Source organism: Macrotis lagotis, chromosome 7 (assembly GCF_037893015.1).
Source record: "Macrotis lagotis isolate mMagLag1 chromosome 7, bilby.v1.9.chrom.fasta, whole genome shotgun sequence".
Classification (NCBI taxonomy): Eukaryota; Metazoa; Chordata; class Mammalia; order Peramelemorphia; family Peramelidae; genus Macrotis; species Macrotis lagotis.
This window is the reverse complement of record NC_133664.1, coordinates 42685798-42702481: the sequence shown is the minus strand read 5'-3', so window position 1 is coordinate 42702481 and position 16684 is coordinate 42685798. Positions and strand designations below refer to the sequence as shown.

Below are 16684 nucleotides of genomic sequence, written 5' to 3'. Positions count from 1 at the left end.
TCCTGGTATGTCCTCCTGGAAGTACCTCCTAGATGCTTGATATTTAGCTCCATCCATTGTTGAGGACCATCCCCTTCATAGACAAGCCAGAAGTAGCTTTTTCAGATCCCGAATGGAATTGTATAAGAATTCCTCTCTAAAACTCTAATTTAGAGATCCTGTTTTCTAGGTGGGGCCTCACTCATGCCTGCATAATCAGCAAACTTAGAGAAATTCTAATAAATGTGCCTGTTAACCTAATTCTGTTTGTTTTTTTCTTGGGATCAACCTATAAAGGTTAATGTTTGTCCCTGATTAGGACAAACTCTGGAGGATAACACCATGTTTAATTATTTACTAAAATACCCATAAAGGGATTTCTTCCTTTTCTGGCTCAGTGGCTCCACCTAGATCATTACCTGGTCTCACTCCCTCAGGTTAGTGTCTCCAGTTCTCCAGGCAAATATCCAGTTCTTAAGTCTCAACAGAATAACAGATTTATTTGCTAGTCAGAGGAACAAATGAGACTCTGGGAAGAACTGATGGTGCCTCTATTAGCAACACCTGATGATGCTTTTAGAGGGAACCGTCCCCAGAAACTGGTACAAACACAAGAACTTAAAAAGTCGTGCCCTAGGTAGGCTTTCATTGGTAGGCTCCCCTTCCCTAGGTGTCCAGTTGCTGTTTTCATCATTAACTTGTTTGAATTTTCTTTCCCCAGTTCCTCTGGCCATCTGCATGTTTCCTCCTTCAGCCTGCAATCCTCCATAGCTCCCGGGAGGATAACTCCCCTTATCGTAGTTTCTCTGCTCTCTGACAAAGAACTTTCTGCTGCTCCGAGCAACTACCATAAATGTGTCGATCAACAAGTGTGTCTTGTGACGATGGGCACAGTCATAGAACCACAGATTTGGAGCTGGAAGGGACTGAAAAGCCCTCCAGGTCCAACTTCTTCATTTTACAGATGAGGAACCTGAGTCCCATGTCACATGGCTAATCACTGAGTGGCGCTGTCTTTGACTCACTTCACGAGCCATGCAGGGCTTCCCTCTCTGAGCCAGACAACCCTGCTCTCAAGTAGCAAATGAAGGACCATGGATTGGGGTGCATTTTCATTCCACTGACCTCTGACCTCATGGAAGCATTCTGTCTTCCTTCTGAGGGTTATTTCATGGTCAGGTGCCTCTTCTGGCCCAATATAAAATTCATTTAATTTTCTGTCCTTGGGGGCACATCCCATGGGTCTGGAGGCTTGTGCAAGCTCTCAGTCCCCTTCCCATTTTCTTGGTGTTTTGGGACACTGAAGGTCTCTCTAGGCCTAGCTGGACTAAGAATTCAAGTCACCAGTGCCTGCTTCCCTTAACCACCAGGGTTGGGAGTTCACTGGAGTTGACTGGGAGTGGTAAGATTGGGGGAGGAATGCAAATACTTTCCTAGTACCCAATTTAGAAGAGAAAAAAATTCTCATTCTCCCCTAACCTGGTAGTCCAGAGGACAGCATTCTGATTGAACTTGGGAGTCAGGAAGACCTAAGTTCAAATCTAGCCTCAGAAATTTCCTAGCTATATGACCCTGGACAGGTCTTTAAACCACTCTATGCCTCAGTTTCCCCACCTGTAATATGGGAATAATAATAGCACCTACCTCCCAAGGTTGTTATGAGAACAGAATGACATGATATTTATAAACTGCTTTGCGAACCTTAAAGTGCAATATAATTGCTTTCTAGTCATTATTTTTATTGATGTGATACTCCAGAGGTCTGTCCTCCATGGACTGAAGATGGAAACCACTCCAATGCCCAAGAACAGTAGGTTTTCTTGTATTGAAAAATTGAGGTTCTGATGTAAACTTGGCCCAACTTCCTGAGACAAGGGCAAATGGTTGGAGGTTCTGTATTGTTTTGTTTTTTAGATTTTTCTTAGGAGAGCAGTCTTTTATTCCAATTGAATTTATTTTATGCTTAAAAAAAAAAAACCCTCCACATCTTTAAACACAATGCAAGATGAAAGTACTGTCTATGACTATCTCCCCCGTAAAAACCCTTAACAACCCTTAAAGTCTTTTTATTTATTTATTTTTTAGATTTTTGCAAGGCAAATAGGGTTAAGCGGCTTGCCCAAGGCCACACAGCTAGGTAATTATTAAGTGTCTGAGACAGGATTTGAACCCAGGTACTCCTGAGTCCAGGGCTGGTGCTTTGTCCACTGCCCCACCTAGCTGCCCCCCCTAAAAGTCTTTACATAAAGCAAATGCAGATCCATACTTCTTCAGTAAAGACTATTAGTATTACTCTTCATTCTTTTTTAAATCACTCTTCATTTTAATTTCTTTTTGAAATGTATTTATTTAGTATTTCATTTTCCCCCAATTACTTGTAAAAATAGTGGCTCTGTATTGTATTGGGGTTGATCAGTGGCGAAAGGAACCCTGTTCATTTTACTTTACACCCTGCCAAAAATGGAAGATAAAGTTTTCCAATGTTTAAATGGTGATTCTTCTAGTTTCCTGAAGATTAAACAGAAAGTCTTAGAAATCTAATCCAGCTGTACAGATTGTCTTCCAACTTAAGATCTGTTAGATGATGTCCAACTTGGCAGCTTCAAGAGTATTCTCTTAACTCAAGAATTCATTTAAGGAAGGATTGGCCACCCTTCTAATTGAAAACATCCTGCAAATTTGGAGCATTGAAATTGTCAAGAGTAGGAAGGGGAAGGGAGTATAAGCATTTATTAGGCCCTTACTATATGCCAGACATCATGCTAAGGCTTTACAAGTATTATTTCAATTGATCCTCACAACAACCCTGAGAGGTAGGTGCAATTATAATTTCCATTTTATAGTTGAGGAAATTGAGGCAGACAGAGGTAAAGTGACTTGCCCTGGGTCACTTCACACTTGTAAATGTCTGAATGTGAATGTCGGAATGTCTGAAAAAAAAGAGGAACACAGGGGGGGAATATTTTGTTCACGTCTATAATACTTTGTGACCAGAAGTAAATTGAATAGTTAAGGTAGAGGTGAAGTAAGTCATTTTAATATACCATATGAATTGAAGAAGGATCCGGAAGCATCTACCTATGCCCAGAATTATTCCCCCTTTCCTATCTGTCCTGAAATCTATATCTATCATCAATCAATCCACTAGCACTGATGCTACATAGACAAAACTGAGACCAATCCCTATGCTTGAGAAGTTTACAGTTTACCTGAAGGGACCTCAGGAACAGAGAGTTCTATCCAAAATAAATACAAGATGACTTTGTGAGACCCTAGTCATAGTCATTAGAAAGAGCTTCTTATAGAAGGTGATGTTTGAGCTTAGCCCAAAGAAAAGTGAGAATCTAAGATGCAAAATGGAGAAAGGTGCGCATTCCAGTAATGGAGTGCAGGAGACAGAGCACCCTGAAAAAGAAATAGTAGCAGTAGGGTTAGTTTGAATATACTATAAAATGTAAGTTGGAAAGCCAAGTTGGGAAGGGTTTTAATTGCCAGAGGAGTTTGTATTTGATCCAAGAGGTAAAAGGGAGCCTGAAGTGTATTGAATAGGGGAGTGACATCGTCAGACCTGTGCTAAAGCATAGGAATATCACTTTTAGCATCTATGTGGAATAAGAAGAGATTTGAAACCATTGCAATGGTTCAAGAAAGAGATAATGAGGGACTGTGAACTACAATTGGCTAGAAGCTTATGATTAACCTTGATGAGTCAAAAAAGGTGGTAACACTGTCTCTAGAAGGTAACTGCTAAGTGTATATGATTCCTTTATGTACTTCTAAACTTTAATAACATTGTAGGTATGGTGGGAATAATTTAATAGCAAATTTTCTGAAGTTAAGGCATCCCCAGAAAAAAATGTGTGCGATTATTTCAGATAGTTTTACTTCAATATAGTTTCTGACTGATATCATTAGTCTTCCATAGATTGATGAGGAATATATCAAATTGTATGTAGGTCTTTATTTTATGCTCTAAATTACACATCACTTTTTAATTTTAATTAGATAGAACAAAGCTGTGTTTTGCTGTTTTGACAGAGGTCCAGTTTTATTTTTTTAAAACATATTTCAGTGGAGCTAGGTAGGATATGAATGTCCTTCCAGTGATAGTGACAACCATCCATCTCTTCTTGCTTTGTTCAATGATTGACCATTTCCTTCAGTCAGTCTGTGATAAAAGATTATTCAAGGGGCTGAAGATCTTCCTATGGGTCCTTTAAAACTCACAGCCTTCAATAAACACTCCGATTATCCATTTCATTATCTTTCGTTCATGTTACATGACTTATCCTCTGGTCTTTTTTTAATCATTCATGTCTGATTAATAATCTTTAGCACCGCTGCTTACAAGTCAATTTTGGTAATATACTTCAGTCTGCTTGCACCTACCATTGCCACCTGGTTACATCTAATTGAGAGTGACTCAAAGGGTTGGAGAGGGGAAGACGTCTCGGACCCTCAGATACCTATTGGTTGTGTGGCACTTGGCAAAACATGTTGCCTTTATCAGCCTCATTTTCTTCCTCTAGAAAACGGGCCTTTAGCACCAAATGAGAAAACATTTAAAGGACTGTATAACTGCTAGCACTTATTATTCTAGGATTACATCATTCCATAATTGGCAGCTATAAAGGATCACTGAGAAACCTTTAGTGTTGCTATGGTTACAGGGAGAATGATTGACCAAAAATGGTTATTCTTAAAGAAAGGACAAATTGTACCCTGTGGATTATGACTGGTGGAGCTGAAGTCCTTCTTGGTTTGGGGAACATTTACCCTTCCTCATTACAGAATGTAGAGTTAGTGATAAGACTTCTTAGACATCATCTAGTTTAAATCTCATTTTACAGAGAAGAATAGAGGGGACAAAAGAAGGGAAATTATTAGTTTCAGTTCATGTAACCTGTCAGCAGCTGAAATAAGATTCCACAGGCCCTCTGATTTCTGATTCACTACTCTTCCACTGTACACTAAACAAAGCCTTGAGAGTTAAAAGTTACCAAAGCGAATCACTCAATGAGGACTCTGAAGCCATTGCCTGTAACTTCAGAGCCATCTGGCCTTGCTCCCTCAGGATCTTAGCCAGGGGAATTTATCAAATTAGCTGAGTCACATGGGAAGGCACAGTCTTCCTCACTCAAGCAGATGAGATGAAAGGCGGTAGGGGTGAACATCAAGGACAGCACCAAGGCAACACAGTGTATGCACTGGATTGTTTGACCATGGAGGTCCTGTCTCAAATTCTCTGGGAATTTTACAGAACAAAAGGAGGGCCTTTGGAACTGGCCATTTTGATATACAACAATTAGCAAATCAATGAAACAGTTTCTGATTAACACTGAAAACCAGTCGCAGGATTTAATTAATGGTTTTATTAAGATAAACTCCCTAACTGTCAAGAAAAACAAGAAAATGACCGTATCTGTGGCCCAACACTTCTATTTGTACTGTTACATGAACCATATTTCATTAAATCAGATCTCTGGCTCCTACCCCCCCCCAACAAAGTTTCTCCCATGGCAACCTCAGAATTTGGCCCCTGCCAAGCTTTCTAGAGTAAAAAGGGTCATTCGCATTCAGTTTAGTTCAAGTTACTGAATGATTTTTATCTCACTCCAGAGAAGGAGTACAAAAGCCAGCAAAATATTCAAAATAGTCATGGTCATTACAATTTCTCCTTCCTTCTGTGCTATAGAGTCTGGGTTAAGTTTCCCCTTACATCCCCTAGCCCCACTAGCCTGTGGTTTGGACTTTCCCAGGAGAAGAATCAATTAGTAGTGAACTGGAAATCAGTCAATCAATATTTTTTTTAAAACACCTTTTTTGAGGGGTGGCTAGGTAGCAGAGTGGCTAGAGCACTGCCTTGGAGTCAGGAATACCTGGGTTCAAATCTGGCCTCAGACACTAAATAATAATTACCTAGCTGTGTGGCCTTGGGCAAGCCACTTAACCCCAGTGCCTTGCAAAAAACCTAAAAAAACAAACATAAAACACTTTTTTTTGGCCAACCAATGTGCTAAGCTCTAGAGATATAAATAAAAACTTCAAAAGATAATCCCTGCCCTCAAGAAGCTTACACTCTAATGGGAAAGCCAACAAGCAAATATATACAAATAAGTGATATACCAAATAAATAGGAAATAATTAACAGATGGGAAGGCACTAGAATTAAGAGGGTTTGGGGGGCGGCTAGGTGGCGTAGTGGATAAAGCACCAGCCCTGGAGTCAGGAGTACCTGGGTTCAAATCCAGTCTCAGACAGTTAATAATTACCTAGCTGTGTGGCCTTGGGCAAGCCACTTAACCCCCATTTGCCTTGCAAAAACCTTAAAAAAAAAAAGAGGGTTTGGGAAAGACTTCTTGCAAAAGATGGGATTCCAGTTGGGACTTAATGGAAACCAGAGAAAGCAAGAGGCAGAGATGAGGAGGAAGAACATTCCAGGCATAGGGGGATAGCCAGAGAAAATGCCTGGAGCCATTAGAATGGAGTGTTCTGGTACAGGAGCAGCAAAGTCAGTGTCATTGGGTTGACCAGCACCGGGAGGAAGATGCAAGAAGACTGCAAAGATAAGAGAGGTTTAGAAAAACTTAGATTTTGAAGGACTTTGAATGTCAAAAGGAGCATTTTGGATTTGATCCCGGCATTAAAGGTGTCATTGTAACTTAGCAGAGAGACAACAAACAATTGAATGTTTGTATAGTTGTTGATATATCACCTAAAAACAAATATAAATTTTTGCCTGCTTTTCTCTGTACAAATAATAGCCATGAATCTCCCTATTATATCAGCAGTCACTGGATGGCACCAATATGCTTTGTGGAAGTCTTTAGCATAACTGTTAAGACACCAAGGTCCTGAGTCGGGAAGGGGATATGTCCTCGTTGTTTCTTCTAGGAATGTTTGATATCCAGTTCCATCCTGAGTTGAAGGCAACTTCCTTGAACAAACCAGGAACAACTTTTTCAGATCTCACCTTCTGGAAGTGGAATTGTATAAGCATCCCTCTCCTGGGGCAGTTAGGTGGTGCAATGGATAGAGCACTGCCCAGGAGTCAGGAGGATCCAAGTTCAAATCTGACCTCAGAGACACTAATAACCTAGCTGTGTGACCTTGGTCAAATCACTTAACCCCACTGCCTTGCAACCCCCGCCCCCAAAAAAGAATCCCTCTCCAGAACTCTATTTTGGGGTTCGGCTTTCTAGCCAGGGCCCCATGCACTGTATAATCAGTAAGCTTGGAGAAATGCATATATATATATATATATATATATGTATGTATGTATGTATTTTAACCTAATTCTTTTTGTTCTTTGTTGAGATCAAACCCTAGGGGCTAACGTTTGTCCCTTATTAGGACACACTCTGGAGGTTAACATCATGTTTAATTTAATTCTTTATTGAGGCCAAACTTAAGGAGGACGTCAATAGCAATAATTAAAAAAATAAGTGGAAGCATCACCTCCCAGAGAGTTTTGCTTCTTGGAGGCTTCACAAATCACTAAATTCTAGACATGGATTTAGAATCGGAAGGGGCCTCAGAGGTCTTCTAGCCTCCTCGTTTTAGGGAAAAGGAAATGGAGACCTAGAGAGATTCAGGTACTTGTCCAAGATTATATACTTTTATTTAGTATATAGGAGGACCTTAATTTGAATTCAGGTCTTCTGACTCCACGTCTGCCGTTTTTTCCACTTGGCCACACTGACCCTAAGAAGCAGCAAACAGATTGGTAGCAATGGAAAGCCCTCAGTATCCATCCTTTTCTCATTTTATTAAGGGAGACCTCATTGGGGGTACTAAAAGCTACTATTTCTCATTTGTTTATATTTTGTAGTCCCAGAAAGAAGGAACCCTTGTTTTTATAGAGAAAGAGTTGTTGCCGCTGCACAGTTTCTTTGGTTTGGCTGGGCTCTGCGAGTCCCAGACTTTAGTCTATTTGCAGATTTTACCCTCCTCTTTTTCCCCCCTTCTTTTAAATGGAATGCAAGCAGCCAGAGTCTGGAAGGGTTTCCTGGATGGAGAGGTTTTGATTACAGCTGCCTTAAGAAGGCAAGCTCTCTCCAGCTCATTGCCATTCCATTCCTTCACATCCTAGGAGGAGGACCAGCAGTATGGGGTTCCAAGGAATCTATCTACTCCTGTGTTTCTTCATTCTCTTCCCCTGGGCCGGCTCGGAGCCACCAAACACCAAAGTAAAAAAGTCAGCCAATGCCAAGAAAGGTAAGGATGGGCCTTCTAGTCTCTTTCTTCAAGGAAGATGAGTTAACAGTTGGGCTGGGAAGCCTCACCCTTTGTCCTTTAGTGCTGATTTTATTTTCTTATTAATAGATGTTTTGTACATTTGACTTCTTAGCCAAGTTAAAAAGAAAAGGAGGTTCCTGGTCTATGGAATAGAGAAATTTCTGGAAAAGTGGATTCCACTATTAGCCTTGGAGAAATGCACAGTATAGAATGTGGTTGAGAGGCAGCTTTGGCATCCAGTGGTGACAGATCTGGGTTCGGATCCTGTCTGCAGGAGGCATTCCTCTCTGACCCCCAGCTGTCTTCCTTCTGAGATTATCTCCCATTTACACATTATAGCTTACATGCACATAGTTTTTGTATGTTGTCTCTCCATTAGAAGGTGAGCTTCCCGAGGACAAAGAAAGCCCACAGTGACTGGTCCATATTAGCATTTAAAAATGCTTGTTGAGTGATCGCTGACACAGCCTGGCTGTGGGACCTCTTAGGATCCCAGACAACTGTCAAAGATTATGAGTTACTCCTCTAGGGCTGCCCTGAAAAAAATAAGAACAAAAAGCAACCCCTACCCCCAGTCACCTACTCGGTGTCTAATATAACTAACATAGCTCATAAAGGGCATAATTCTTGAAACTCAAAAAGAAACTACTGGTTTTTCTATTGTCTTTCAATGGTGTGAGGAGATTGGTTGTTGTCCTGACTCAAGGTTTGGTGACAATATTTGAAATAAGAGGGGAATTTTCTTTTTGGGATGCCTAAGAGTGTCTTCAATTGGCTGGAGCTCTCCCCTATTCCCTCAGCAGTCGTTCGGTATGCTTTGGCTGAGAATTAGGGCTCTCTTCCCCCAGCTCCACAGCCAGAGTCATCTGGCCAAGGGCCATCATGATCTTCTGTTTGTGGCAACATCAGCTCAAAGCCATGGAAATGAACTAATGTTACCAGCTAGGGCAGGAGCCAAGGGAATCTGGGCTGGAGAGGGTGGGGTCTCCTGTTGAGAAAAATGCCTGCCATGACAAGTAAACATGAGGCAAGGATGGGAGCAGTCTGGGTGGGGAAGGTCACACGCAAGAAGAAGGGAAGGGGAGGGCTTGTAAAGGCCACTGTCTTTCTCTGGACCTCAGTTTCTCCAAATGGAAAATAAGGGGCTTGGCCTGGACGGGCTCTTAGATCCCTTCATATTCTTAATACTGTCTGCTCTTCTCTTTATTATATACAGATAGCAGTTTATGGTTCACTAAGTTGACTTGTGCCTACTTCCCCATCTTTTCTGTTTCCAAGGCAGAGGATGTGACTATCCACATTCTCTCAAAGTCTGTTTAATGTAGAGCCCACCACCATTCATTAAGCTGTAGTGCTACGTGGCACAGTGAATAGAGCATTGACCTTGGAGTTGGGAGGACCAGAGTTTGAATTCAGGCTCAGACACTTGGGCAAGACACTTAGGACTATCTCGAGTCATCCTGATTTATATCTGGCCACTGGACCCAGATGGCTCCAGGGGAGAAAGTGAGGCTGAGGACTTAGCACAGCCCCCCTCACTCAAATCCAGTCTATATACACGGCATCACCTCCCTGATGTCAGGGTCTTCTTTGAGAGCAAAGGACAAACTATTATAACTGCTAGGAATACCAAGAAAGGCAGAAGACACACTGTCCTCAGGGAGCTCCCAATGTACTGAGCAACTTGTAAGGCAACAAAGGTGGAGAAAGACGGAATAGTATTAAAGCTACTATACACAAAGTGGGACTGGAGTCTAGGAAATCTGAGCTCAAATTCAGATTCAGACACTTACTAGCTAGCTGGGGGTTCCTGGGCACATCACTTAACCTCTGTGTCCCTTAAGTTTCTTCATCAGTACAATAGGGAGAGTGATACTATCTCATAGCCAGGATTCTTCTGAGGATAAAATGAGATGATATTTATAAAATGCTTTACAAACCTTCATGCTTTATATAAATCCCAGGTATTATTATTGTTATTATTACCGCAGGTCAGAGACTACTTCTCACAACAGGTCTTTTCTGTATTCTCCCATTACTAGTGTTCTCCCCTCACCTAAATCATTTCGAATTTACTTTATTTTTTTGCATGAAGCAATCAGGGTTAAGCGACTTGTCCAAGGTCACATAGCTAGTAAGTGTCAAGTGTCTGAAGTTGGATTTGAACTTAGGTCCGTCAAGGCCAGTGCTCTAAAATGGAATAAATGAAATATTGTGTCCTTCATTTTCGAAGAAGACTCTGACATCAGGGAGGTGATACCATGAAATGCACATAGTTTAGATTTGAGTGAGGGGGCTGTGCTAAGTCCCCAGCCTCACTTTCTCCTCCAGAGCCATCTGGGTCCAGTGGTCAGAGATGAATCATTACAACTGGAGATGGCCCTAGATGTGAAGCATTCAGGTCCTCAATAACTTCAGGGCCAGTGGGTCTATCTGTTGCACCACCAAGCTGCCCTCCTGAATTTACTCTTAATATATTTTTTTTCTATATTCAAATTAGTCTCTCCCAAGAGAATATAAGCTATTTGAGAGCAGGAACTTTTTTTTTAGTCTTTCTTTCCCCCAGGCCTATGAAAAACATTCAATAAATGCTTGCTAAACTGAATTCTTTTTATGTTCATAAAACTCTTTGAAGCTCAAATAGGTTAAGGGACTGAATAAATGCATGAAAAAGCATTTAATAATGACACACACTGTTAAACCCTATAGAGACAGCTATAAAGGCTCAAACAGTTTCTACCTTCAATTGAGCTTCCATCTGTTCATATCTTGTATATCCCTTGTGTGGACACACTCTCTCCCCTTTTAGAAAACATGAAAGCATTGGGATTTTTGTTTGTGGGCTTCTTTTATCATTTTATATCTCCAGTGCTTACACATTGCATCTCACAGTGCAAGCATACCATAAACACTTAATAAATGCTTGCTGACTGACTGCCTATGGAAATTTTAATGGGGAAGCCACACATATAAGAGAAGGGTGGTGAGGGAAGGGCACTTTGGCTTGGAAAGTTCTAGAGATGGTGAGTGAGGTCATGGAGTAGATGGACATAACCCCAAAGAGAAGGGAACCTTATCCAAAAACCATCCCATCCAGGTGGGATTTAAATTCAGATCTCTCCTGATCCCCAGCAGGAGGGGATCTGCTGATCCTGATCTGCTCACTATAGACTGCTTTAGAAGGAAAAGGAAAGGAGACAATCTGAGAAAGAAGGGTCCCCACCTAACTGCTGAGAACTCCCATGGGGCTCTTTAAGCTGAGAAGGCAGTGGAGGTCAATATAATATTAGAGCTTTGGCAATGATACCCAGAAACCCTGGGCGAGGGAATCTCATTCTCCCTATCAGCCATGAACTAGTAATACATAAAAAGTCTCTGAGAAGAATGAGGTGGGCTGGGAGAGCCACCTACTGCCCTGCTGGAGAATCCTGCACCTTCATCTTGCATCACCCATAACCCTTCATCTTCCTAACTCAGTGTCCAAGTGGACATTCTGGACACAAGCCGATCTCATATATGGACTTGCAATATCACTCTGAAGTGGAGAGACAGGTACCAGCCCCCAAAAGAGGAGATTCAGAGATCTGTTTCCAGAGAACAGAGGTGTAATTAGTCGTTGTTTTAACCTAACACAAGCAGAATAAACACACACCTTCATTTAATTTGAAGAGTGGTAGTGGAGAAGTAGAGGCAAGAGCCTATATATTATCTCTTCTGATCCTCAAAAGAGGATCAAATCTATGAAGTGGCAGTATTATTAAACCCAGAGGCTGAGAGAGAGATAAAGGTCTCAGACTTAGGCATGGATTTTGGAATTTAGCTATTGCCTGACTTGGTTGTAGCTATTTTGTTCGTTCCATCACAGTGGCGCCCATATCCGATATGTAGGCCATATCCAAAAATCTCTTAGGCAGGATTGCAACTTAGATCTGCCTGACTCCAAACCCAACACTTTATCCACTTTACCACATAGCTTCCATTTTAACTAATTATTCTCACTAGGTTGGTCCTGGCCCCTCTCTCTCTTCTTGATAACTCTAGGTCAAGTTCCAGATGTTTCTAAGCAGCTGAAAGATCCCAAGTCCTGTCCATACCCTCTACCATTCAGCACCCTAGGTCAAAGCCCTTGCCACACCCCCAAAGTCCCAAAGTCATAAGCTTGGGCTCTGCCAGAGAGATAGTTATCTGCTGAGGAAGCTCTCCAAATATATTTTTCTCTCTGTTCTTGAGCCAAGAGAGGAGGAGAAGAGTTTCAGAGGGTTTTCTCAAGAGCATTCTAAAAAACGTGCAGAAAAAAACTGCACTGGTCTGGAGGCTGAGATCTAAATGTACAACTGACTTCCAATTCTAATATGTGTTGTTTATGCCACTGACCAAGTTCTCTGAGACTCATCTGTATAAAGAGAGTCAGGGCTGGATTTAGCCTTATTAGGAAAGTTTGCTAACAAGGACAGCTATCTAGAAGTCGAAGGGAGAACAGAGGGTTCTGCCCTTACTTGAGGCTTGCAATCGAAGTGAGAGATGTTATGGATGGAATTTTCAGGTGACTATGGCTTGGGCCAGGTTTTTTTCCAATAGCATCTCTAAACTCTCTCCCAGCTCCAAATGCTATAATCATCTACAAGGTGACTGGAGACCAAAGGTCAGGAATACATATTGGATGTGGGAGCCACTGTGATGGAATGAACAAAATAGCTACAACCAAGTCAAGCAATAGCTAAATTCCAAAATCCATATGGGGTACATCTGTGGAAAGTATGGGTAAAACTGCAAATTCCTGAGTAGTCATTTACAAAGGCAAGTAAGATCATGGCTAAGCCTCGATGAGAGTTCCATCATCATCATCACTGTGATCGTTGTCTAATCACAGTCTCCAAGGCCATTTGGGGGACCACATTTCCCATGCCCCAGCTCTCCATCTGAGATAGTAGGGATAAGGAAGACCCCTCTACCCCTACAACTCTCAACCCCAATCTGATACCTAGAAACCAAACTCTCACAAATAGGTTATATTGCTTTCCTGAAGCAAGTGAATAGAAAAGTGCTCCTGCTAAGATACGAACAATTCACATTTGCACTAGCTTGTGTAACCACAGTCACCCTAGATGGGAAGAGAAAAAGGGGAAACTGGAGGGACCATTAAGCGAGAAAGGAAATAGAAGGGTGGTAATGTTTCCTTATTATCTTCCCCCAGGTCCCCATTGTGGACATGGAGTGGAGAGAAGATTCTTCTATCCCTGCTAAGCTCTGCAATTATTGTTTCTTGATTTGTTTTTCAGAGACTGCAAATGTCAAGGTGATAGAAGAGATGAAGAACCAGCTGGACAGCTTGGCCCAGGATGTAGCTTTATTAAAGGAGCAGCAGGCCCTCCAGACGAGTAAGTCGGTACCCACCCCAGAGCCGTTAGGCACTACCTGATCTGTACATATTCTATCCATGGAAACAGGAGATGTTTGACCAGGACGCTCTCCTCCAGTTGGCAACAGGAGGAACCAATCAGAGTCCTGCTACAGAAAGCAGATAGAAGTGGCTCCACTAGGCTGGTCCTGTAGCCAAATGAAGTGGGCATAGGTGAAGTCATTCTTTCCAGACCTGGTTTTTTCCTTCAGATATTTTATAGCCAAAGCAACTCTTCTGCATTTTCCCCTTACATTAGGTGGGGCTGGGCAGAAAGTTAGGCTGCCAGCTGGCTGGCAGGATTTTATCACAGGAGTTAGTTGCTTCTTACTGACGTGTCACATTATAGCTATTTAAAACAATATTTTATTGCTGGCAACTGTAGCATGGGTGGAGATGGAAAGGGCACATGGAGAGAAAGTTATGGCAACAAATGGTCATGGAGACTCTGCAAGAATAATGCTGAGCTGGGCCTCCAGAACACATGGAGGCCTCCAGGCTAAGAGCAGAGACCAATCCAAGGAAGAGGGACTAAACCAGCAATATCTATGAAGGAATAGAGGGAGGTATGGTTGTGGGTCAGAGAACCTGGGTTCTGGGTCTGACTGTGCTCCTTTGGCCTTGCTCATTCTACATGATCAGGGTGCAGCCTCAGGCTTTGGGATGCAAAGTATCTAAAATGAGATCATCTGGAGGCAGACAGGGAGAGTCAAGGAAGGGGCCTTTGGCCAATGGATAATGCTGGGATCCAGCCTCTGGGTAGGGGAAGTCAGGGGCTGGAACCCACTGGTGTTGGTGGGAGGAGAAAGTGGAGTATCTATGGTTCTTAGGAAAGGGAGTCTTCTGTGGGCTTTCCATACTCACCTCCCCCAAACTCTCTGTCTCACTTTCAGTGGGAGTATATGAGTCCAGGGATCTAGGAAGACCCAGGAAAAAGTAATAACATTTTACAGAGAGAGAGAGAAGGAGGTTCTTACTCTGAAAACTATAAACTAAAAAAAAATTCTTCTTTTTCTTCTTTTTCCTGTATCTGATTCCTCCCACTCCTGGTTGCATCCATTCTCCTTGGTAGGGGCCCTTCCTCTGATTTCCCCTTCTCCCTCAGCAATAGCTGTACTACAAATGCAAAGGGCAAGGAGTCTAACAAATTTAAATATCATAACCCATGGTATAGTTTGGGTTGAGAAGCCCTGAACTAGGTGATGTAGAATTATATTGAGGGACAGTATGATACAGGGGATGTGATACTATCCATCTATCATCTATCTACCATCTTTCTCCATCTATTTATCCATATACCCATACAGCCACCCACTCATCCATCCATCCATCCATCCATCCATCCATCCATCCATCCATCCATCCATCCATCTTCAGGGAGATCACAGAATTAGAATCTCAGATTTGAAGGAGTCTCAGTGATGATCAAGCCCAGTGCTTATTAATCCAAGAATCGCTACTAAACTATTTCCCAACCAGTAGTAATCTAGCCTTCTGGTGGACAGGAAACTGTTCCATTTTTCAGATAGGTTTCCTTGTCAGGAAATGTTGGCCTCATAACTATACTAAATGTGTCCCTTTGAAACTCCTACTCATGACTCCCCATTCAACACTTTGGATTAAGCTGAACAAATACAATTAATTCCACATGACAACCCTTCAGTCCTCCAGATACTTCTAGAAAATACCCCGGGTATCTCAGTAGTCCATAGATGCCTTGAATAGCAAGCACTACACAAATATTGCATGAAGGAATGAAGACAAACCAGGGGGCTGGGTGGGGGTAGATCCTATTGATTTGAGGTCCCTGAGAGTCTTTTTCCCCCCCCTCTAGTTTGCCTAAAGGGCACCAAGATCCACCAGAAGTGCTTTCTGGCCTTCCCTCAGGCCAAGACCTATCATGAAGCTAGTGAAGATTGCATCTCTCGTGGGGGCACCCTCAGCACGCCACAGACTGGGGACGAGAACGACTCCCTCTATGAATACTTACGCAAGGGCATAAGCACCGAGGCAGAGATCTGGCTTGGCCTCAATGATATGGCAACTGAAGGCCACTGGGTGGACATGACGGGCAGCAAGATTAGCTACAAGAACTGGGAGTCAGAGATCACCCCTCAGCCAGATGGTGGGAAGGTGGAAAACTGTGCCTCCATGTCTGGGGTGGCTGCAGGCAAGTGGTTTGACAAGAGATGCAAAGAGCGGTTGCCCTTCATTTGCCAATTTATGATCGTGTAACTTCCTGGAGCCTCAGGGAGGGCAGGGGAAGAATGCAATGGAGGGAAGGAATAAGAAGGAATGTGAATGCTGCTAAAATAGGCCTTGGGGAGCATGCTCAGCCCCAAGGAGACTTTCTAGCCTCTGTAAATGATCTATTTGCAAATAAAATCACTGCAGCTTGGCGAACACATGGTTTGGTCCTTGACTGGGTCTGATGAGCAGGGTGGAAGGGAGGCCTGGTGTACCAAGGGACCGAAGTTTCCATACAGACCAAGTAGGTGTGCTAGGCCTATACTGAAACCAGATTCAGGGGATCGAGTCAGACAGAGTCTATTCCTTTATCGAAGTATGATTAAAAATTCTCTCTGAACTTTCTCTAACATGTTCCTGCCCCTGTACTTTCTCCAACCCTTTCAGCTTTTATCTGTTGTTATCCCCCGATTGGAAAACAAGTTTCTGGAAGGCAGGAGCTATTTTTCTGCTTGTATTTGTATTCCAGATCTTAGCAGACTGCCTGCCACATAATAATGCTTGTGGATTTGCCTTTCTCTTCTTGATTTGTGGAATCATTTCTGAGAAATCTGAAATGAAATGTACTGCCCATTCAGGAGAGAGAGAGAGAGAGAGAGAGAGAGAGAGAGAGAGAAATGGGGAAGGAGAGTGATAAAGGGATGCTATGAATTATGAATTATTTACAGATACCATGAGGGGGTTTAGAGAGTGTGGGGATTAGTTCTTGAACTGGGGAACCATCAACACACCTTGAATAAATGTCACATGAGGAAGGGGGAAAGAAGAGGAAAAGGGAGGGGAGGGGGGAAGCGTGTGTGTGTGTGTGTGTGTGTGTGTGTG

The 16684-nt window shown here is 42.5% G+C and overlaps 1 protein-coding gene across 1 annotated transcript; it reads left to right on the top strand.

The window, feature by feature from the left end:
* Nucleotides 1-7966: 7966 nt before the first annotated feature.
* On the top strand, nucleotides 7967-16020 carry CLEC3B (C-type lectin domain family 3 member B). The gene is made up of 3 exons (XM_074195869.1): nucleotides 7967-8196; nucleotides 13497-13595; nucleotides 15450-16020. Exons 1-3 carry the CDS (start codon nucleotides 8088-8090, stop codon nucleotides 15848-15850), a joined length of 609 nt encoding a protein of 202 aa, XP_074051970.1. The 5' UTR covers nucleotides 7967-8087; the 3' UTR covers nucleotides 15851-16020.
* The last annotated feature ends 664 nt before the right edge of the window (nucleotides 16021-16684 follow it).

What these genes read in the sequence shown, in the direction of transcription:
- CLEC3B (XM_074195869.1), top strand. Translation starts at nt 8,088, where the DNA reads ATGGGGTTCCAAGGAATCTATCTACTCCTGTGTTTCTTCATTCTCTTC. An exon ending in GTCAGCCAATGCCAAGAAAG is followed by an intron (nt 8,197 to 13,496) that starts GTAAGGATGGGC and finishes TTTGTTTTTCAG; the next exon opens with AGACTGCAAATGTCAAGGTG. An exon ending in GCAGCAGGCCCTCCAGACGA is followed by an intron (nt 13,596 to 15,449) that starts GTAAGTCGGTAC and finishes CCCCCCCTCTAG; the next exon opens with TTTGCCTAAAGGGCACCAAG.